This window comes from Cotesia glomerata, linkage group LG1 (genome assembly GCF_020080835.1).
Source record: "Cotesia glomerata isolate CgM1 linkage group LG1, MPM_Cglom_v2.3, whole genome shotgun sequence".
In the NCBI taxonomy this organism is placed as follows: Eukaryota; Metazoa; Arthropoda; class Insecta; order Hymenoptera; family Braconidae; genus Cotesia; species Cotesia glomerata.
The window spans coordinates 7666037-7690118 of NC_058158.1; the positions used below are offsets into that span (position 1 = coordinate 7666037).

Consider the following 24082-nt stretch of genomic DNA (forward strand, 5'->3'; position numbering starts at 1 on the left):
AAATGAAAGGTCTTGATGAGTGTAACATCGAGATGAGCTTATATCTTCAAAAATGTCAATAGTTCACAAGATACAAGGTCATTACAATTCTTAATTATATTAAATTGCACTGTAAGTTCTTAAATATTGACATTTTTAAAGATATAAGCTCATCCTGATGTTACACTCATCGAGAGCTTTCATTTGAGTACCCACATGCATTTTTGATATATTTTTCATATATATAAATATATGAAAAATTGATGTGGGTACTCAAATGAAAGGTCTCGATGAGTGTAACATCGAGATGAGCTTATATATTTAAAAATGTCAATAATCAAAAGATACAAGGTTATTTCTTAATTATGTATCTAGAGATAGAGCATTTTCGAATGAAGCCTAAATACTTATCATTATAAATTGACTATTGGTGAGAATGATATGAAATAATGAAAAGGCATAACTCATTGTATCATATAAATACACTAACCACAAAATTTTGCTTATTCTCTTAATAACATGGATTAAATCAAAATAGTTTTGTTTAAGAAGGGTTTACATTTTTTCTCTCTCTCGCCCTCTATTGGACAAACGAAAGTATCTCTGTCATACTTGTACAACAAATGGAATCTTAAAACGCATTTTATACATAAAATTTAATTATCTATCGAAGAGCGAAGCGTTTTTTTTCGAAATTTTATCACATACATGAGAAAAACACGTTTGAAAATCAACTATAAACCGCTCTTAATAAATTTAAAAAAATTATAAAGCTCGCTGAACAAGCAGCCTTTAATTTTCATAACAAGGATGTAAAAAAATAATTATGAAAAAAAAAAAATGTTTAGTAAATAAAAATGAAACTCTTAATTAAAGCATTGAAAAAAAATAAAATAAAATACTGCATTATATGAAACGAAATAAACAAGAGCCGGAAGTTATGACGTAGCTCAGCCGTCCCCCACATACATATGTACATCTATTCCTATGGTTAAATTCAACGTTACAGCTATAGTTATTATTTTATGCTGGTACATAGATTGTCTAGATGAAGCTGAAGCATAGCAACAATGTACAGAGTAAGTAATATGTACAGAGAGTAATAATAAAAATGATAACAGCAATAGCAACATAATATAAGAAGCACACGAAGCTTTATAGTTTAGCTTGCAGGGTTCAAAATGTGAGCCGCAGCGTAGTTCAAGCTCGAGTATAGAAGCAGCTAGCAGCAGCAGGCGAGGCCGCCACGCGGAGACGTGGAGGGATACCGCCCCCCCGTGGGGCTCGGCTCGCTGCCTCTCCCTCGGCCCCCGACAGTCCCTAGTCGTCGTCCCCCTGCACTGATATCAGTCGCGACTCGGCGAGGGAGCACTACGTTGCGTGTGTGCCCCTCGTGCTTCAACACAGAACGTCTGGACAACTCAGATAGCTACATATTATCGCCGCTGCTGGTGCTTCACGTGCCCTGAAGATTTTTGCCATTCGCTCTCAGTCGCTCCACCGAATAATACACCAATTATCAACAGAAAATCTAAATTAGTCTTTTCTTTTTTAAAATTGGTGAGTTTTTTTTCTAAATTTTATCAATTTTTACGTAAAAAAAAAAAAAAAAAAAAGAAATAAAATCAAATAAACAGATATTTTTTTTCAGGAGATAAAATTTGTTTGTAAACTAAAAGACGCATCTTGAGAAGAAATCCTTCAACTACACTGACGTCATCAGGGTTTAGGGTCTCCGAGGAACCAGTGTGTGTGTATATGTGTATTAAAAGTAGTCTAAACGCGAAGAGTGACGACATATATTAGGAATTTAAAGACAGGTAAGAATTAATATCTGATAAAAAAAAATTTTAAAAAAGTGTTTGTGTTATTTTATTTTTTTTTTATATTATTTTAAATATTATAGACGATTGTAGCTGTGGATATCGTATCGCGAGAGCGTGTGCCAACCGCGGTATTAATAGACGGCTTAGTTGTCCTCTTGTGCGCACTGGTTCGTCTAAAAGCCAAGGATGGGGCACTAAGATGATTTAGTTTGCTTTGCTTAAATCATTTCTCCTATCATATTGTCAATATATACCTATACATCATATTTTTACATTCATATATTTATTTATTGTACACATGTGTGTATCATATATAAATTGAGAAAGCGCGTCAATTAAAAATGATTAAACCTTGGATATTTATGATGGTGTATGGCCTGTATTGAGCTACATTTCACACATAACAGACTGTATATGTATATACACACACACACACACATAACCACATGAGTAACCCACGTTAGTTTGAATTCACGGCTAATGTCAATAAACAAAAAATCGTCTGTGCATCCATACTGTTTATGTTAGTAATATAATACTGGATATTAACGCGATGGCTAAATAAAATTTTTTAATTATCGTGACATACTTGTCGGTTAACTTGAGTAATATAATTATGAAAAAATTGTTTAATAACTTGGTATAGGTAATTTATGATGAACCGGAAAATTTTAATAAACACCACATTGACTTACTTTATATTTATAATTTAAAAATATTATTATTTTTGGTCCGCTAAAACGGTTCGGTTTAGATTCAAAGTTATATTATGTATGTATACTATGTGCATACATCATTGCGGCTAATTATAGACACCAGGATACCCAATTTAAGCACTGTATAGAGTACCAAAGTATCGTGTAATGAACTATTACTACTACCACTGGCAATAATTGTCCATAATCTTACAATATTATTACATAAATTATAAAGTAACACCGTCTGAAAACTCTGAAACTTAAACCGTCATCGTCATCACCTTCGTAATCATTCTAATTGCTATTCTCGTGTACCTGCTATCGATCAGTTTCTTTTTTCTCTATTGCTTTATATTTTTTTTTCTTTTTGTTCGCTTTCATTTAATCCTTGGGCTCATTACACGACTTGAAAGACTCCACCCAGTCTTTAACATTAAATCGCATGATTGAGACTGTTATTTTGTTTACCGTCTTTTCCAACCAAGCTGATACGGATAGTAAAGTTTATAATACTTTATACTGTAAAGTAAGGTACAAAATGAAAGATAAATATATAAAAGGAGTCATGAAACTGAAGTGGAGGAAGAAGAAGAAGAAGAAGAAATAGTATAAGAAGAAGGTGGAAAAAAAATATAGGGCGCTATGAAAAGTCTAGAGGATAGACGAAAGTCGGCTGAGTAAGAGGGCAACAACAAAATTATGGATCGGCTTGTGGATAGGTTGGTTTGCGCATGACCGCGTGGTAGTTGTCCTACGTAAACCCTCCTGGGTGGCTGCTGCAAATCTAAAGCCCAAGGTGGAGGTATGGTGGTAGATATTATGGATGTGAATGTGCTGGTTCTACCACGTATATAATTCCCCTTACAACTTCTACCCGTACCTTCACCCGCATCCCTGGGCCATGTCCTCTACACCCGCCCGGTTGGCCACCTACGACCCCATGAGTTTAGTTTACAAACAGAAACTCCGGCGTACAATGTTCTTCTTTATTATTAAATATTTTCACACATTGACAGAACTTTGTAAGTGTAGCTTATGCTCCACAATTCTAAGGCTGTACATTTAATTTAAGATGTCTACGTTTGATTACTAATAGCTTCCATATTGCTTGGGTTCTTCAATTAAGAGCTAGCAGGAACTTACTTGATAAATAAATTAATTGATAGAGTTGTTTGTTAATAGGTTAACAATAAAAAGAAGAAGAAGACGATAAAAGAAGAAAAATGGCGGAAAAAACATTTAATTTGACTTGGAACAATCATTTAGCGAATCTCTCGGGGCTCTTTGAAGGTCTCTACAAGAGTGGATCCTTGACAGACACTACTCTAGCTTGTCAAGGTGGAATGCTACGTGCCCATAAGCTAGTTCTGGCAGCATGCAGTCCTTACTTCGAGAGAGTATTCAAGGAACACTACGGCGAACAGCCTATCCTCATACTCAAAGGTAATTAGTACTAGGCACTTGGAAATTATTAATTAGCGGTGAGCTATTGAATAACTAATACCAGAGAACTCTCCTGCTATTCCCCATGTAATTTATCAATAATTAACTATCATCCCAGGTGTCCCCGTCGAAGAAATGGAATGTCTACTGGATTTCATGTACCGTGGCTCGATAAATGTCGCCGAAGATCATCTTCCCTCGCTCATTAAAACCGCAACAGACTTGGAAATTCGCGGACTCTCCGGTGACAGAGGTGAAAGTAATAACATGTTTTCACGCGTTGAAACCCGCTTGCAGTCTACTCATGACACTCGACACCACTCGTCAATGGACTATAGAAAATCACAAACCGGGTTCATCACGGGACAGAATTCCAATGACGCAGTTGGGGAAATTAAAACCGAAGAATTTGAAGTCGAGGATGATCCAATGGTAATGGAAAATTTGGATGATAGTTATGAGTCGATTCCAGTTTCTAAAGGACAAATTGTAAATATTTTTTATTAATTTAATTAATAAAATTATGACAGAAATTAATTTAATTATTTATTTACAGAAACATGTACCAGCGCCAATGTACAAACGTCATAATACACGTTACGATGGACAGAAACGCGTACCGGTTGGTCGAACAATTAGAGACAATGAATTATCGCGTCGTCAAGTAGATGGTACGTCATCAAGAAATTCACCAAATGAAGAAGCTTTTGACAATGGATCTGACAGTAATAAATTAGATCATAGTTTTAGCGGCAATGGAGATCCAACAGTACCGGCTATTCAAATGGATGATTCGATTGATCAATCAAGAGTAATAATTGTTTTTATTTTTTTTTTTCAATTATTTTTTAAGGGGGAACACCACTGTGACGGTCGAAAAAAAAAGGTGATTTTCGGGAATTTTTTTGACAGGGAAAATAAAGGAATTTGGGGATCGAATTTTTTTTCAGGGTACGTTAAAGATCATCACCCTAAATTTTTATTAAAAAATATTTAATTATTACAAAGTTATTAACAATCAGTCGCCATTTTTTTTAAAATTAAAATTTTCAAAATTCCGTACGTGCGACGATGACTACATCTTTATTAATTAAAAAACAATTTGGATTTTTATTTTCAGATGATCCGTTTTTGAATTATCGATCCGACCATGGAGGGGGAAATTTTTTCTAGTGCTCTTACGAGATTGTTAATAACTTTGTAATAATTAAATATTTTTTAACAAAAATTTAGGGTAATAATCTTTAACGTACTTTTAGTAAAATAAAAACTTACGATCCCTAAATTTCTTTATTTTCCCTGTCAAAAAAATTCCCGAAAACACCTTTTTTTTCGTACGTCACAGTGGTGTTCCCCTTTAACTAATATGATTTTTACAATTTTATTTTTTTTTATTTTAGAACTCTATGGGCAATGAAACTGTAGAAGACTCCCAAAGTAACTTAATTCAAGTAAAAACTAATTTAGAGAGTAATAAAAAGATAACCGAAGCCTCTAAGACAGGTTTACAGCGTAATAAAGCACAGTATAAGCCGTTCCCATGTGACCTCTGTACTCTGGCATTTACACGAGCGTCTCACCTGGCAAGACATCGACGAGTTCATACCGGCGAGCGGCCGTTTGCGTGTAGTATCTGTCCTCGTATGTTTGCTCGTCAGGACAAACTGAAGCAGCATCTTGACTCGCATCTCCAGTGGCCGCGGCGGAAAGCTATGTTGCCGGTACTGGGTGACGGACAGCACCAACAGCAGCAGGGTGTCAACACTCTAGCTGGAAGAGGAAAACGCGGACGACCAAGAAAGGTGAACACGATTGCTACACCGCCAGTTTATCTTGAACAGCCAGCAGGACGTGGCGGCTTATAAGCCCGCTGGCGATGTCAGATCTTGACTGCGACTGGTAACAATCGCGATAGTAGCAATAGTTCATTTAATAATGTTAAATAATTTTTTATCTTTAATTTTTAGGTATCTATGGAGCAGTCTGCTATGGAAGAAATACTTAAATTTGGCGAATTCAGTTCTATGCTCAACAAAACACAATTAACGAGCACTACAGTCACCAAACCAGGCCAGCAGCAACGACAGGGAGACTTAAAGATTGATAATGTTACGGTAGGTATCAATTCTACGGTTGCCAAAGCTGATAGTCACGGATCCCGGGCTGATAATAATTAATTATCAGTTGGTTATTTTATTTAATAATTCCTTCCACTGTAATGTAATTAATAATTATAATTACGATTATTTATACATTACTTTATTACGCTCGTGAGCATTTGTTTTTCGTTGATCATTTAAAAAGTTAAAATTTAAAAAAAGTAATTAAGATAAATACTAATAATCAGTGAATCATCTGTTGATGGTTTATATTTATGTACCTGAGAATAGTTACAGGAACCACCTAAAGAAAGGATAAATAATCCAAATTGAGATAACAGACTTGACGGTGTATTAAACAATGAGAAAAAAAAAAAAATATTTGAAGCAAAGAAATTCAAGTTAGAAATGAGAAATAAAAATTTGAAAAAATAATGGTACACGTAAAGAACAAGATGACACTGTATATCATTCCAGATTATACTGAGTGAAAAAAAAACTTTAGATAGTAGCTAGTATAATCTAGATTACAATGAGTATAATCCAGATATCAGGCAGTATAATCTGGATTTTTTTTAGCTACTATCTGAAATTTTTTTTCACCACAGATATCCCTGAGTATAATCTGGGATGTTATACAGTGTCATCTTGTTCTTACCGTGTAGTTTCAAATATTTTGTCTAAATACATATTATCATGTTTGTTAAGTACAAAAGTAATAGGTAAAATTTCTAAAAAAAAATCTATTGTAGCCAGAATGAGTTTAAATCACTGAGCGTAAATAACTAAAGTTATTTAAATTATATTAAGAGAGTGTGAGAGTGAGTAAATTAAGATATTATTTGTTTCTACATTTACATATTTACAAAATTAAAAACTGTTGTAATTAATCATTAATTCACGCACTTTTTTAGTTTATCTTGGTTTTGACATAACATACGAATTCTGACATATTTATCAAACTTTGTTGGACTCGGTGCAATGCAACTGTCTGTTATTGTTGGACTATTTTTGTTGGTTTATTGTTATCTTATTTTAGTTTTTCTTCAGTAGTTAATTTAAATTAATTCTTTAAGTAACAAAACGTGCAATTAAAACGCGATAATTGTGAATTTTATGACTTTGTGTTGATTAATTAATAAATAAATATATGAATTAAATAAACTATTAGTTATTAATCATTATTGATGATTTATGTGCAATTATAAATCATGGGCGATTGCCAAATAAAAAATTATTTCATATCGATATTATAAACTGTGTAGCTACGTCTAAATAAATAATATCAATCCATACTTTAAATTTTTCATTATTTCTTTACAAAACCTAAATTTTGTTATTCATTGTAGAATTTAAAATTATTCATCAGTATAATTGATACAAATTTTTTTAAATATATAATACACTACTTGTTGATGATAAATTTTGGTACTTAATTTGAATCGATATCTTTGTCATTCTAAATATATTATTTTGTTCTGAATTGATAATAAGAATTATTTTATAAAGATAAGATTGTAATATATTGATACCCAATATTTTTTGTCTTAATAACAATTATCAATATAATTTTCATTAGCATATATCCATGTAATGCAACTCAAATATCAAAATAAAATAAAAAATAAATAAGTACTTAAAATGGGATTATTCATTATTGGTGAAAAATAAATAAATAATGTAAATTAAGTTTGCCGACATCTACAAATTTTTAGAATTTTTTTTTATTGAAAAAATGATTACAAAATAGTAAAAAAAAAAATTTTCATTTGTAAAAAACTTGATAAACTGTAAGTGCAATTTTTAAAAAATATTTTTTAGTTTTAATTTACTAATTAAAGAAAAATCAAAAAATTAAAAACGTCGGCTAACTTAAGTGTTGATGAAAATTAAGTTAGCCGATATTTAAAAATTTTTTTAAGAAATAAATTACTGCAAAAAAAATTATAAAAAAAAATTAACATTTAGAAATTTTAAAAAGTAAAAAATGCAATTTTTTTAAAAGAGTTTTTTGGGATAAATTTTTTTGTTAAAAAAAAATAAAAAAATTGTCAAGTGACAGCTAACTTTAATGTCTTAAAAAATTTTCATTCATAAAAAAACTATAAGTGCAATTTAAAAAAAATTTTATTTAGTTCTAATTAATTAATTTAAAAAAAATTAAAAAATCTCGGCTAACTTTAGTATTATAAATAAATAAATAAATAAAATGACTCACTCATTTAAAATTGATTTTGAAGATCATAATTTTAGCGGAAATTAGATTCTTACTACTTGAGTCACGAAAAAAAAACTTTAAAAAACGATCAATATTCAATTAATACATTAATAATTCAACAATATGACATTTTTGTAAAACTTACGCGGTTATTGAAACAATCGATCTAAAGTTAATATTAAGATATAAACAAAATTAAATAAATAAAAAATTATGTACTTATCGACCGAAAAAAAAAATAAATTAGGTGTCGCTTCAATCGCTACCGAAATGCAATTAATTATTTTTATATGACTTTATTACGCGCATAAACTAAAAATATAAGAGCGATAAATAAATCATCGCATTTAAATAAATCTAAAAATCATCATGGCCGCGCTTCAGAATGAATATGGATAAAAAACGACTGTTTAAAAAATATTTAAATTTTTAGTCGCCAGGAGTGACATGAAGATGCCGCTTCAGATCGACATCCGTCACCTGTCATCACATATTTAATATCTTTATTCAATTTTTAACAAATAAAAACTCCAATACATAACCTAATAATTAAATAAATACTTTAAATAATAATTTATTATAAAAAAATTATTTAAAAAACCAATTAAAATTTAAACTCAGTCGTCTCATGTAAATGACACCCGCGCAAGCCTTGAATTTTGATTGGCTGGGACAAAATAGACCTCCATATTTATCTACATCACCAAAGCATTAGGAAGTTTCGAGAAACGCTGTCTGGTACAATCTTTAGTAATTATCCAGTGAACGCAGTAGCACGCATTGCACTCCATTATTGCTATTTTATCGTCAGTCCTGCGCCAGGGCATATTTTCGATATCGTTTTGTAATATTTGATTTTTACCATTTTCTTCAATTAATCCAGGTGAGCCTCTAGTCAATTTTGTTTCTTTGTACTAATAAAATTCTAAATTAACGTTAACACAAAGTACTAAAAAAAATTCATGACAATCAATTTTTTTTTTCAAACAGTCATAGATGCAAATTAAATAAAGTGTCCACGCAATCAATAGATCGATTTAATATTAAACTTGCTTACTAACTTATAATCCACATTGTTATATTATATTTACATATCTATACACAAAATATCAATAAGTAAATTTTATACATAAATACATATATCCCTACATTTATGATTATATATATGTACTCTTGTCCGTGAACTGTTATTTCGTAATCATGTATTGCAAATTATAACTAGAAAATATTTTTCGAAGGTTGCCAAGCCGTTTTAAATCTATATATTTATATTTATTGCTAACTTTTATTCATAAATTATAAAAAAAAAAAATTGTTCTTACATAGAAACTCATCTAAACCTTTGTGCTAATAGGTGATCTTTGTTACCTGCACTGAAATCACTCTTCAACATTCTCGCTTCTAGTACTTTCTACTCGAGAACATTCTACCTTTAAAAATTCAGTATCTTTTTTTTAGAAATTAATTAAACTATTTTTTATTTCATATTTTCTTTTATTGTTCTGTAAGTAAACTACTGAGCTAATTGAATTAATTTTAAAAAAGTGCAATAAAAAAAAAATGCTTGACAAGAAGTTGCTCTGTCACGTGGACATGAGATGACTTATTTTTTAAAATCATCTAAATAATTGATTTTTTTTCTATATTAATCTAATTTGAACGAACTCATTTTGTGTAGAGATAAATAGTGATATTTAATGGGGGGAGAGTGAGTTATTTTATCGATGTGCCGGATAATGGGAGTGAAAAATCGACGCAAGTTGCGACGCTACGACCGCCATTTTTGCGCTTTCATAATATATAACCATTTTACTTCTAATATCTTTATTTATTATTTTTTTTAATTCAGTTACTTAATTAAGACTATTCAAGTAAATTCATAAGTTGATCGCCTGTTTTTTCTGTATGATAATTATTGATTAGTGTGACTGAGAGAAATTATATTTTCTCCGATGCTTATCTGTTGATCAATTTATCTGCTTTCACTTTTAATTGTTTAATTAAATCAATTGGGCTTTATTTATTATCTATTATATATTATAAATGGTTAATTATTTTATTTTTAATTTCAGGAGACCAATTTATTTGAGAGATTGATTTTACCTTGGTCGAGTTATCACGGTAAACAAGATGGTGAAAGAAACCACTTTTTATGATGTCCTCGGTGTCAAGCCAGGGTGTTCACAAGATGATCTCAAAAAAGCTTATAGGAAACTTGCCCTTAAATATCACCCGGACAAAAATCCCAATGAAGGAGAAAGGGTAATTATTTTTATTTAATAAATAATTAATCAAATACATAAAACTAAATTTTACCAATATCTAACAATTTTTTTTTTTTTTTTTATTAAATAAATTATTTTTTGAAAAATTTAAGAAAGATTCACAAAGAAAATAACAAAGTTTATTTTCTTTGTATTAAATTTATGTGTGAAAAAAAAATGAAAAAATTAATTATTTTTAATAAATAAATAATTATTTATTATATAAATAATAATAAATAATTTAACAAATAAGTAATTAAATACCTAAAAATAAATTTTATCAATATCTAACAATTTTTAGAATTTTTTTTATCAAATAAATTATTTAAAAAAAAATTTTTTTTTTTAATTCACAAAGAAAATAAAGTTTATTTTTTTGTGTTAAAATTATTGCAAATTTATGTATGAAAAGAAATAAAAAAATTTTTTTTTAAATTTTAATATCATTAGAGTATTTAAATTCGAGCCAAATAAAAATAGTTACATTATTTTTTTAAATTAATTAATACTTTAATTTTACTTTTTAATAATTTACAGTTTAAACAAATATCACAAGCGTACGAAGTATTATCTGATCCAGAGAAGAAACGCATTTATGACACTGGCGGTGAACAAGCATTGAAAGAAGGAGGAATGGGCAGCCACTTTTCGTCTCCCATGGATATCTTTGACGTATTTTTCGGTAGCAGTTCAAGACGCAGGGCGCGGAAAGGCCAAGATGTTGTGCATCAATTATCTGTTACGCTTGAAGAATTGTACAAAGGAACCACGAGAAAACTCGCTTTACAAAAGAACGTTATCTGTGAAAAATGTGAAGGTAAATTCATCGAATTTCTTTAATTTAAAATGTAACTTCAATGTAAATTATTTTTATTCAATTTTTATACCTTGATTGATTTACAGGATATGGAGGTAAAAAGGGATCGGCAGAGCAGTGTACTACATGTCACGGTTCTGGTATGGTAATGCAAATTCAGCAGCTGGCTCCGGGTATTGTCCAGCAAATTCAATCAAAGTGTTCAAGCTGCAAGGGTCAGGGCGAGCGTATCAACCAGCGAGACCGATGCAAACACTGCGGTGGCAAGAAAACCATCCGTGACCGAAAGATTTTGGAAGTTCACGTTGATAAGGGTATGGTTGACGGTCAGAAGATTGTTTTCAATGGCGAAGGTGATCAAGAACCCGGTCTTGAACCCGGTGATATCATTATTTTACTTGATGAAAAAGAACATCCCGTCTACAAGTAAGTTCTTGATTTAAAAAAAAAATTGATTTTATTCCAAGACTTATTGAATTAATTAATTTATTTATTTGTAAAGAAACGCTCTTGGCAATTTACAACAATATGTTACATTTTCATGTATACGATTTTTAGTAATGATTTTATACAATAAATAGCATCTGTAAGGATAAGATAGTTTTAAGAAATTTAAGGAGATATTCTAGTCTAGAAGCATGAAATTTCAGGTAATTTTTAAAGTGCTGTAAAAAAAGGCAATCAATATTTTTACTATCCATTTTTTTATAAGTTATTTATCAACATTACAAGAATACAGAAAAAAATGAAAAAAGTTGAAAATTCAAAAAATTAGCAGCTGATAAAGTGGGAGAGTCAAAAAAATCGGCACGATTTCAATTCTCCTAGCAATCAGAAACAAAAAAATAAAAACGATAATTAATCTAGAGAAATGTCGTTATGATTGGCACTACAGAAAATTAAAAAAAAATTTTTTTCCACAAAATGGCGACTATCTGAAGAAAAGAACATTTTTTTACTATTTTTTTGACTTTTTCGAATTTTTTAAAAATAGTAAAAATTGAAATTTGGAGATGAATGTTCTATCGTCACGTGTCAATTTTTTGAGACCCTCCCACTTCATCAGCTGCTAATTTTTTGAATTTTCAACTTTTTTTATTTCTTTCTGTATTCTTATAATGTTAATAAATAACTTATAAAAAATGTATAATAATAATATTGATTGCCTTTTTTTACGGCACTTTAAAAATTACCTGAAATTTCATGTTTCTAGACCAGAATACCCCCTTAAGAAATTAAAAAAATTTTTTTTTTTAATCTAAAAAAAGAAAAACAAAACAAGAAAAAATAGAAATTTCAGTAATTGATAATTGATAGAATTATATAGAATATAACTGATAGTTTATAATCACTATTAGTACACCTGGAATGTTATTATTTTATAATTGATGAATATTTTTTTTTTACAGGCGAGCTGGAAACAATTTAATCCTACCAATGACATTAAATCTTACGGAATCATTGTGTGGATTCCAGAAAATAATTCGTACTCTCGACGACCGAAATCTTTTGATAACGTCATTACCGGGGCAAGTTGTGAAACATGGTGATCTTAAATGTATACCAGAAGAAGGTATGCCGCTGTACCGAGATCCATTCACAAAAGGAAAACTTACGATTCATTTCACTATCGAGTATCCAAAATCACTTGATCCAGCCGTTATTCCACAATTAGAAAGTTTGTTACCGGCACGTGATCAGGCAATCATTCCCGATGATGCTGAAGAGGTCGATTTGCAAGACTTTGACCCTATGTTAGACGCCCAACAACAACGTGAGCGAGGAGGCGAAGCGTATGACGAAGACAAAGGTTCATCTCGTGTTCAATGTGCTACACATTAATTAATTAATAAATAAATAAATAAATTTATTAATTTACTAAATGCTAATTGTCAAGAAAACAAGATAAATTCATCAGAACCACTACAATAATTATTTTATTTCTTAAATTATTACGATGATAATAACAATAATAATTATAATTAAATGATCAACTCAACATCCCAATTGCCGCATCATAAATATAATATTATTATTGTGATCCCCTGGACAGTAGCGTAATAATAATTGTTAGGTTTTCATTAAATTAATCAAGTGATAAAAATAATTCGAATTGAATAAACAATAAAATTGCAATAATATCTAATTAAAAAATTTACAATTAAAATAAGACATTAAGATGAGCCTTTGTCCATTATAATTACTGTTGTTTTTCCTTTTGTCCGTAATACAGACGGAGCGAATTGTACTTATAAATCAATGCGCTCTTTAGAACGATTATAAACATTAATAACTAATTAATTAATTGAAACAATAATAGTTATTTAATAATATTAATAATGATGATAATAATAATTATTCAAATAAAATGAAAGTGGCTGAGCTAGCTGAGTTATGTCCGTAAATTCATTGATCCTAGCTCCATTAAAGCTGTTTTTTGTTTTTAAATCACTGCTTTAGATAGAAATAACTTATCTTAATTAATAAATTTATCTAAAGAAAATAATAGTTTTGAGATTCTAATTTTTTACTAGTAATTATTTATCGTTTATTTATCTTTTCACGAGTTTTTTTAAATTAACTTTTTATTATTAGTCCTTTAATTATTTAAATATGATGGCTTTATAGAAATAAATATTGTGAAAAAATTATTTATAAATTTAAATTTTAATTGCAATTTTCATAAACTATTGATTCATTCCAAGGTTCGTTGGATTCCATTAAAATTAATCTAATTAATCAAAATCTATCCTCCTGTACGTTACTCTTTAAATTGATAATTTAATAAAAAAAAATTGTGTACAATCCAACATAAAATATTAAAAAAAAGAAACAATAAAATATCTTGCAGCTAATAAATATAAAATTGAGACATCTAAATTGATAACAATCGATTTGCCGTCACTGAAATTATTGGAAATAAAATTTAAATTTGTAATTATTTTCTTTCTCTTTTGGTTGACGGAAAATGAAAATTTAATTGTCTGTACATACATGTTTACTCTTTTTTATTTCTTTTCGTGTCACTAAATATCTTAGTAGCCGATAAATATGTAACGATGGCTGCAATATACGTATATTGTAATTTTTTCATCATAAAACATGACTCACGATTGTCCATCGAGCGTAATTACGTCAGCGCATTAACCTTGATCCGCATAATATTCATACCCTGCAAAATTAAATCATGTATTATTATTATGAATTTTTTTTATTTAAATTATTTAAATCTTCATCACAATTTATTAATTATTTATAATTCTATACATATATACTTATTTAAATACATCAAATTTATAACAGCAGAATAAAAAATTTATTTAGTTGATTTGAAACTTTTTTATTGTTAGGTGAATTGCTAGTGTTTATTTTAAATATCAAGTAAAAATGGTCAATGCAACAAAAATCTTAATTAATAATTATTTTATTTAAAAATATATCCCATCTTAGTGATTAATTAAAAAACAAATAACTACTGCTAAAATTATTTCATTTTAAATTTAATGACATTTAAGTTAGCAGTCACTTCAATGTTTTATAATATTTTTTCAACCAAATTTATTCAAAAAAATTATTTAAAATAAATTGCATTTTCAATTTTTTAAAATTTCTAAATGTCAATTTTTTTCATTTTTTTTTTGCCATAATTTATTCGTTAAAAAAATTCTTAATCTAGAAATTTTTATAATGTATTTTATTGATAGATTATTTAAAAAAAATAATCTCACATTTCGGAAGTTTTAAAAGTTATATTTGCAAGTTTTTAAAAATATTTTTTTATTTATAATTTCATTTAAAAAAAAAAAAAAGGATTAAAATTAACAAATGATATTAAAGTTAGCTGTCACTTGACCATTTTTTAATTTTATGTAACAAAAAAATTTGTCCCAAAAAATTCTTTTAAAAAAATTGCATTTTCTAAATGTCAATTTTTTCTTATAATTTTTTTGCAGTAATTTATTTCTTAAAAAAATTTTAGATATCGACTAACTTAATTTTCAATAACACTAAAGTTAGCCGACGCTTTTAATTTTTTTTAATTATTAAATTAAAACTAAAAAATATTTTTTAAGAATTGCACTTACAGTTTATCAAGTTTTTTACAAATGAAATTTTTTTTTAATTTTTTTGTAATCATTTTTTCAATAAAAAAAAATTCTAAAAATTTTTAGATGTCGGCTAACTTACCAAAAAATTATTTTAAAAAAATTTCTAAATCTCCATTTTTTTATGCAGCAATTTATCTATTAGAAAAATTGTTAAATATCCGCTCAATTAATTTTCATTTAAATTTGGTGCGTCTTACTGCGCATGTGCAGTGCGCATTGCGCGCGCAGGTATTTAAAATTAACGGCTCAGAACTCCGTAAGATGGCAGTGAAAACTGGTGAAAATAGTCTTATGTTTTCACAATAGTTTATAGTATTAAATAATAATGAGCTTGATAGTGGTGAGTGTTGAATAAAGTAGCAGTGGCAGCAGCACCAGCAGAAATAACAACACTCTTAGTAGACCGGTCTGTGTGTGTGTGTGTGTTTGTTAGTGTGTAGAAGATGCCGCAAAGATCTCTGGGTATACAGAGGGAGCCATATTTTTCCAATATCAGTTACGCGAAAAGAGCGCACGTATAGCATTCGCGGGATGGGAATGGGATATTTTATCGGCTCTTGGCACTGCGATTGTCGGTAGAACGCGTGTAACAGCAGCGAGGCCCGTAGTGGCCTTGACGCGATTGTAATAATATTAAAAACGGTGCCCCGTGTATATTTAATAATAAATAACACTATTATTATCACCGTAAATATAAAGTAATAATTAATAACTCAATAGATTCAAGTGCTGTGCTTCAATTCGTTTGTTTGTGAATATTTTTCAATCTAACAGATTCAGCTCCAGTTATATTCCATATTATACACACATACATACACATATGTGTCTATACATCTCAGTTCGTCTACTTCATGTGTATCTTCATATCTATCTATATATATATATATATATAGATTTAGTATCAAAAAAATGTGTGTTGAGTTAAACTCAAAATTAAAATAAAATTTTAAATAGAAATAGAAAATAAAAAAGTTGGAGCGCTGTTGGCCCGCGCAGGTGTTGGTTTTTATTCGGCGAGAGGGTTACTCCGAAACTTGATTTAAATAAAAAAATAATAACCCGTAATTAATGATAATTAATCCGAGGGCATGTTTGATAGTTTGGTTTTAAATTACGGTGACCAAGACTAGGACTCTGACGACCCAGACCAGGACCAAGACTGCTAAGACGATAACTCATTAGTTATATTGGGTTAATATTAGTGATACAGTGTGCTACTAATACATATTTAAGTGGAGATTGTAGATGTTGAGCGGAATGGAGATAGTTGTGTGATACTGCTGGCCAGAGCTAGTGTAGTGACGATGACACAGACGTCATAACACCACAACTATTTCTTGCTCTGTAAAGTATATATTTTTTTTTCTCCATTATTAATTAATTTATTAATAATAAAACCTTTATCTTGATCAGTCGCGTGTGTCTTACATGATACAAGTACCTATAAAAAAAATATTCAATAAAACCCGTGATGAGTGTGCAACGTGTGTGCTACTCGGATTCATTAATGACATACCGGTGTTTAGTATGTCGCTGCTACGTCCTTGAGTGAGAAGGCATCGATCCGTTTTATTAAAACTCGTGTGCAACACGAGTGTTTTTTATTACAATGTGTCTCTAAAATAGAGAAAAAAAAATATTCTATTATTTATTCGATTTTTATTAAAAATATTGTCATATAATAAATGGATAAATAAGTTTTATTTAAATAAAATAAAAAAGAAAAGTAATTAGTAGTTATTAGAGTGACGAGGTGACAGTACTTGTACTGTGTGGTGTTAAGTACAGTAATAATAAATAAATAAGTGCAATAACATACTTAAGGATTAAAACACTCGCGTGTGTGATGTCAACGGGATTCGCTGAACACGACTCAGTTCGTACATATGCATCCAATGCACGGTACAAGCTGTTACGCCATAGGTAATTATATTGTTCTGTTTTTTTATATTTATTTTTGTCACGATAAAAAGCAACGTAACATTTATAACTTATAAAAATTATTATTGTCAGCAGTATGATAAAAGAGAATTTTTATTTTTCAGTCTCTTATCGGTTATCAATCATAAAATTAATAGCTGTATTTATATCCCGCGTGACAATTTTATTCTTTAAAAAAATCTAACAATGAAAATAAAAATTTTTTTATTAATCGAACGTGACCTTGTTCTCAATGAAATAGTATATCTTAAATCTAGGATATATATATAATTACTTTATTTGTTGTTATCAGGTGATATTTATGTAGGATTAAATTACAGATATTAATTACAAAGAAACAAACACAACAAAGCAATTAAGACAGTTAAACGCTACTCTATTACTCTACACTAATAATGTAATTTAATATGTATAATTGACTGTTTGTTTATTTGTGTGTTAAGAGGATGCCGCACGGGCTAGTGGAGTATCGGAGGCGTGCGCTGTGTGTTCCAGTGATGTCGGTGGCGCGGCACTTAGCATTGCTGGACCTGGACCATGGCCGGCAAGCCTGAGCAGCCCATCTCTCACCCTGCTCCCCAAAATCACGTTCATCAGCAGCATTATCAACAGCATCATTCGCTCCATCTTCAGCAGCAACAACAACAACATCATCATCAACATCAACAAGCTCGTAGAAATCACCAGTCGATTCAACAGCATCTCAACCACCACGAAACACAGGGTATACAGCAAAATAGTGTCCTTGTGTACGTCCCCGGCGAGAACTTTGCCTACGCTACTGCTGTAGGACATAATGCCGCTTCTTCGGGCTACCAAACAGCCCAACAACAGCAGCATCATCATAGCCATCAGCAACAGCAGCAGCAGCAGAATCCGTACTCTAATGTTTTACCCCAGGTGGCAACACAGGCAATATTTTCCGCCAAAACAAATTACAATATAGGAAACAGTGAGCTGGTTGAAAGCGAGATTGACCAAAACGCAGACTGTTGTCTCGGGAAGTCAATCGAGCTGGTAGCTTGCAATGTTGTTGCTGATCAGCAGCAACAACAACAGCAAATTAAGAACGAGGAGGATTACAATTCAACGATTTATCGGAATCCCCTGGTGGGCTTAGCAAGTAGGGCGACTGGCTCGCCCAATAACGTGGGTAAAATAGATCTTGGTGCTCTGACAAACAGCATCCCCGGGAGTAGCGCAATAAGCCCAGGGCAGAGCGATGCCGACAGTTTAAGCGGTACCAGCGACTCGGGTGTTGTTGCTACAGCAACAGCGGCTAGCAGATCTGCGTTGCCGAGCAGTAGCGCAGCTCTCAGTGGTGATCTCGAGCAAACCAAGACATTTTTGACGGGCCAGCAGTACGAGGTTACGTGCAATACCACCGGCGGTTACTCGTCTTCGGGAGTGGCGACGGAAAATTATCAGTCGAGCAACGCCGGTAACGAGACCGGTATCGCCGGCACTCTGGACGACGGTGCTCGGTTAACTTACGTTAGGTCCAGTAACAACCTCGGTGGCGGTCCTGTTTCTAATATATTTATCAGTGGGATTGACTCTCAGCAACAGCAACAACGGGATTTGTCCAAGTCCGCTCGCGTTAATCAAGACTTGTTGGACGTTAATCGAACCTGTATAAGTGGTAATAGTGTCGGTGCCGGTAGTGCTGGTGGTGGTGGTGGTGTTATTGTTGTTTCGCCGGACCCTGGTTGTGAATCAGTGCGCTCAGACACCGCGGAATCCGTTTACAGCAGCAGCCTGAGTAGTCCTGACTGCCAGAGCTTGCAATCCAACGATTCGGTTAACAATAATAGTAATAGTTGTAGTAGTAGTAGTAATAGTAATAGTAATAGTAGTAGTAGTGTCGTGTGTGTGCAGCAGGCTGCACAATTTGTGTCTAATCAAGTTGTTATTAATAATAATAATAATGCGCAACACAGCAGCAATGTTGCGCTGACTATGAACTGTAGTGTCGTGGTTCAGCATCAACAAAAACAACAGCAGCAGCAACAACAACAACAGCAACAGGCGTCCATCGCTGTACCTCGTGGATGGAAGAGAATATGCACCAACGGAGTCATCATTTATATCAGGTGAGATTTTTTTAATTATTACACTGAAAAAAAGTTCACTTGAGCCAAGAAAATAGTTTTCTTCTTAATTATTTTCTTGAGAAAAAATTTTTTTTTGATAAGAAATTTCACTTATTCCAACAAAATTAATTCTCTTGCTTTAAGAAGTATGTATCTTGATCTAAAAAAATTTATTTAAGTTAAGAAAATTTTGTTTTGAGAAAATTCAGCTTCTTGCTCCAAAAAATTTAGTTCTTGATAGAAGTAAATTTTCTTGTCTTGAGAAAATTTCTCTCTTGCTCCAAAAAATTAAATATAAAAATAGAAGTAAATTTTCATTAATATTTTTATTGATTCAAATGTCAAATGGGAAGATCAAATAATATTGAATCATTTTTTTTCATTCAATATGTATAATTGCACGCTAAAATAATATAAAATGGGTATCAAATATTCAAGAGAAAAATTTTCTCAAGGTGAGAAAATTTTTTTCTCAGCTGAAGTAGGTGGCGCTGCTTCCTTAAAGTATCTAAAAATCTTGATTAAATATAAAAATTTATTGTATCAAGTATTATGATAATTTGAATTAAGAAAAAATTACTTCCACCAAGAATATAATTTCAAGAAAAATTTTTACTTCGGCCAAAAATTTTCTTGAGTCAAGAATTATGTTCTCCAGTCAAGAAATTTTTCTTTCTGTGTATCATTATCATGTTTCAATACAATATTTATTAAGGTCACTCGTCTACCCTAAAAATAGCTCTTGAAATTATTCCAGGGGGTTGTTGTATTATGTTCATTATTACACAGTTATTATAAGCCGACAAAAAAGTGATCAATCTTGCAAAACTTGTTCAACATTATAAATGAATTCATCTCTCATCGTGGTACTTAATTCTTGATTTTTCGATCATTCTTCTCTGTTCATCACTCAGTTCTCGATTCACTCACACAAAGCTGGTGTGATGTGCTGCTGCTCCATCCACTGGGAATTGAAAAGAGCTAAGTTTACCGCACGGTAGGATAGAAGTCTACCTAAAAGTTCAAGGGTGTGTTACACCGGCACGGTTCGGTTGCGATGAGCGTTTCGGGTCATGCCAAAATTCGTAACTAAAAGGTTTCGTGTTTCTTTCCCCTCTTGCTAGGGTTTACGCTCGACTACTGCTACTCCTTACTTACTGTGTACTCTCATACAGCATACAGTGTAGACTATTGTACACAAGTACTATCATACTACCTAACCAGTAAGCAGTAAGCACCAAACAAGCTGGTATAAGTTTAAGTATAGGTTTAGGTATAGGTATGTATACATGGTATGATCGTCGCTGCTGTACGTCGTGTCGTGTCGACCGGAACTTCTCTCTGACAGCTTCAAGAGACAATGGTAATTCCCATGAGAAAGGAATAACATGTCCCTTACGACATTGTTGTTTTCGACTACCAAACTCCTCTCCTCTGGTCTCTTGTCTGTATGCTTTGTTACTCAGGAATTTTTCAGGTCATGAGTCTGTTCCCAACTATCACACGCGTTTTATATATAATACCTTTTTTTTTTTTTTATTTCCTTAGAACAATAACTCGGCACTTTGTATTAATTTAATAAAAACAACAAAAAATTTTATACTAATTGTTATCGTATAAATGTATAAATATATATTTATATATAACACGCGATGACGTAATTAGAGAATCTTGAAGGACGTCATATGATGTTGTAAACAACCCGGAGCAAAAATACGGAGTTTAAAAGCCTTAAAAGATTGAACGCTTTTGAGGTTTACTTTAAAATCCCAAAAAAGATAATATATTAAGTTATTTCAATACACAATCACTAAAGGGCTTTTGTATATTATGCTACACATAACACACAACAGCGTAAGTCTAGCATTTGCATACTTAACTCACACTGTATACGATACCATATACCATACCAGTTTCAGTGCAGACATAACAGCCCTATCTTTGTCTTGTTTGTATATGTATAGAGATATATATATTGTGTATCTGCTACTGTACTAGCTGTGCATCATTCAAAGCGGATAAACCGTTTTGGTATTAGGCAGAGGCAAGCATAAGCAGCAACACAAGAGCACCCGCAGGCAGACGTTACAAGTTTACAACACAAGTGATCCCTGGTATTCGACGCCACTATATATCTACCCATAACGTGAAAAGGGAATACCTTTCTCCCCCTATTCTACAGAAGTGTTGTATGAGCCTACAGAATAATTCAAAATGTTACACGTGTGACCTCACAACCTCGTTCTTTGTTAACAATTTACCGGAATATACCTCATCAAAATATCATTCCAGCCTATTACAAATTGCTCTGGCAATTTTTTTTCATTCCTCCAAAAAAACCAGCTCCAAAATATTTAATAAGCTGTCGGTTTATTGTGTGATTAATTAATCGATATTTTTTTTTTTTTTTTTTTTTTTTATTAAATTGGTATTTAATAAATAAATTCTTTTTTTTTTTTTTTTACTTGGAAATTAATTTATTCCGAGTTTTACGTAATTCAATAGGGACAGACGGATGATGCTGAATTAACAGAGTGCGGCGAGAGATAGTTCCCTTTGTGCGTAAAACGACGGGAGGTACACATCTCGAGTCCCCTAATATAGCGTAAAGGGCAACGGCACATTGTGTTCCATATGAGTTTTTTTTTTCCCCATATAGATATATAAATAACCGTCGGCATGTAGAGTAGAAATATATAACAATAATAATAAAAAATATATAAAAGCCTTACTCTGCACTATATGCACAAAAGTATACTACGTATTACATGAAAATTCTTGCTCTGTCTGACCAAGACTGTCTCATCGGTAGTCTGGACTATCTATAGATCTGGCCAGGATATGAAGTAGGATGTTCTGGGTATTTGTATTTGTATTTGTGTGTATATGTGTATTGACCTGGTCTAGCACAGAGTACCTACCTAAGCCTCCTCGTTAAAACGATCCTTTCCGCTTGAACAGTATGAGCGGCGGGTGGCCGAAGTCATGGTTTAAATGGGCATTTAAAGGGCTGTATAGCCAAACAATACTGAGATTTAAAAGTAATATAAAGAAAAGAAGAAAGAGAGGAGGTGTTTACTTCGTCAACTTATGTACACTAAATCCTTCAACACTTATTAACTTTTATTTTCTATTCTTTATCTTTCTTTTAAATTTTAGTTTTAACAAGCAAAGGTTCTTTTTACGAGTAACCATCAAAGTTAAATTATATTAGGCAAGGTGAGGTTTAGTTATTATTTTCAGTGGACAAATCGGATAAATTAGATGCGAATGATTTCTGTTCGTGGAAAAAGAAAACACGGTTGGCGTGAGTTTAAGGAGATAATTCGGTAGGAATTTAGTTAAACTCCATCCAGACTTCGTTGATCATTGATTTATTATGGTGTGTGTATTATAGCTGTTGTAAATACCAGCTGGTGATGTACGACCATGACCGCAGCGCCAGCATTTCCTCTACTAAACTACCATACAGCTTCAGGATCACTCATACAGTCGCTGCATCTTCTGTACATTCTCTGGTACACATACTTGTACTCGTCTATTTCGTATATGTATATATATATATACACATACAACTGCAGATGAAGCAGCAGCTCCGAGATAAAGGCCACCAATGACAGCGACAACAACAGCAACAGCAACAACTTACACTGAAAACTATCTGCTATGTGTATATATAATACTTACACTACGACTGCGACTCATTCGGTTCCTTTTCTTCCTCAAGAGTTGTTTCTTGATTTATAATAGCCGTATACGATATCCCTTGTGTCTCTACTCCCTTTTATTTCTCTGTGTATCTTCGCTCCCTTATATTTTCTCTCTTGCGTCACAATTTCGCGTATACATTGTGTGTACGGTGCCATAATACAGTAGTAAAACCATACAGAATGGAATGGATGAGACTTTACATCTTTTTGTCTTCTTTCCTGCTCCGTTTTTATTATTATTTCCAAGGCGCTCTTTTTATAGACATACTTATTGTTATTATTTTTTGTTCTGTCGCTGTGTTAAATTCTCTATAAACCATTGACACCGGGTCGTATTATTTTTATTTGGCAAAAAGGGGCTCCAAGATTTGCCTCCGCTAGTCCTAAATGTATCGATCAACCGGAGATTTTTTTTTTCATTCACAAATCCAAATTTAGATACTCTTTAATATAAATATTTTTATTCTTTTGCCTACGGTTCGCTATAAGATCGTTAATGTCTAATAAATATTCAAACGAGCTTGTCCTACTAATTGTCTGAGTAATCAATTAATCGTAAATCAATATTATTTATTTTTTAATAATTCATAAATTGTAGGGTATAAAAAATAATTAATGTTTGATATTAAAAATTTTATTTATTACTTTTAGAATTTTTTACATTTAATTATCTCATTAAAAAAATAAAAGGGATTTATTAGATAAGCGTGTAGAAAAAAGGTTTTAACGATTGATAATTCTATTTTATTATTTATTCGTAATATTATTATTATTATTTTTTTTTTTTTTTAGTTATAAACACATTTCCATAACCAAATTTAATCGTGTAAAATACAGATTAATAAAAGATAGTAATAATAAATAAATGAGTGAAAGAAAAACACT

At 31.2% G+C, this 24082-nt stretch overlaps 3 protein-coding genes across 8 annotated transcripts in view; all 3 read left to right on the forward strand.

The window, feature by feature from the left end:
* Positions 1–1158: 1158 nt before the first annotated feature.
* Positions 1159–6410, forward strand: LOC123267225 (GDNF-inducible zinc finger protein 1-like). 3 transcript variants are annotated; one of them, XM_044731794.1, is made up of 7 exons: positions 1159–1539; positions 1631–1799; positions 3686–3946; positions 4065–4435; positions 4503–4757; positions 5347–5845; positions 5914–6055. In XM_044731794.1, the coding sequence occupies exons 3-6, from the start codon at positions 3727–3729 to the stop codon at positions 5809–5811; spliced, it is 1311 nt and encodes a 436-aa protein (XP_044587729.1). In that variant the 5' UTR covers positions 1159–1539; positions 1631–1799; positions 3686–3726; the 3' UTR covers positions 5812–5845; positions 5914–6055. The 3 variants fall into 3 exon arrangements, with proteins under 3 accessions (XP_044587729.1, XP_044587716.1, XP_044587722.1); XM_044731781.1 differs by having other exon boundaries at positions 1165–1539; positions 5347–5748; positions 5914–6410; XM_044731787.1 differs by lacking the exons at positions 1159–1539; positions 1631–1799 and adding an exon at positions 2525–3525 and having other exon boundaries at positions 5347–5748; positions 5914–6410.
* Positions 6411–8980: 2570 nt separating this feature from the next.
* On the forward strand, positions 8981–13847 carry LOC123267288 (dnaJ homolog subfamily A member 1). The gene is made up of 5 exons (XM_044731841.1): positions 8981–9146; positions 10336–10525; positions 11065–11344; positions 11431–11770; positions 12754–13847. Exons 2-5 carry the CDS (start codon positions 10394–10396, stop codon positions 13184–13186), a joined length of 1185 nt encoding a protein of 394 aa, XP_044587776.1. The 5' UTR covers positions 8981–9146; positions 10336–10393; the 3' UTR covers positions 13187–13847.
* Positions 13848–17064: 3217 nt separating this feature from the next.
* Positions 17065–24082, forward strand: part of LOC123267036 (putative mediator of RNA polymerase II transcription subunit 26) — a 188389-nt gene continuing 181371 nt past the window's right edge. For 3 of the 4 annotated variants that reach the window (XM_044731521.1, XM_044731529.1, XM_044731547.1), the window contains exons 1-2: positions 17065–17376; positions 17838–19487. In XM_044731521.1, coding sequence (XP_044587456.1) covers positions 17932–19487 — 1556 coding nt within the window. In that variant the 5' untranslated portion in view covers positions 17065–17376; positions 17838–17931. The remainder of the gene's footprint in view (positions 17377–17837; positions 19488–24082) is intronic. The other variant, XM_044731538.1, reaches the window with a different exon arrangement.

What these genes read in the sequence shown, in the direction of transcription:
- LOC123267225 (XM_044731781.1), top strand. Translation starts at nt 3,727, where the DNA reads ATGGCGGAAAAAACATTTAATTTGACTTGGAACAATCATTTAGCGAAT. An exon ending in GCCTATCCTCATACTCAAAG is followed by an intron (nt 3,947 to 4,064) that starts GTAATTAGTACT and finishes CTATCATCCCAG; the next exon opens with GTGTCCCCGTCGAAGAAATG. An exon ending in ATTCGATTGATCAATCAAGA is followed by an intron (nt 4,758 to 5,346) that starts GTAATAATTGTT and finishes TTTTTATTTTAG; the next exon opens with AACTCTATGGGCAATGAAAC.
- LOC123267288 (XM_044731841.1), top strand. Translation starts at nt 10,394, where the DNA reads ATGGTGAAAGAAACCACTTTTTATGATGTCCTCGGTGTCAAGCCAGGG. An exon ending in ATCCCAATGAAGGAGAAAGG is followed by an intron (nt 10,526 to 11,064) that starts GTAATTATTTTT and finishes AATAATTTACAG; the next exon opens with TTTAAACAAATATCACAAGC. An exon ending in AAAGAACATCCCGTCTACAA is followed by an intron (nt 11,771 to 12,753) that starts GTAAGTTCTTGA and finishes TTTTTTTTACAG; the next exon opens with GCGAGCTGGAAACAATTTAA.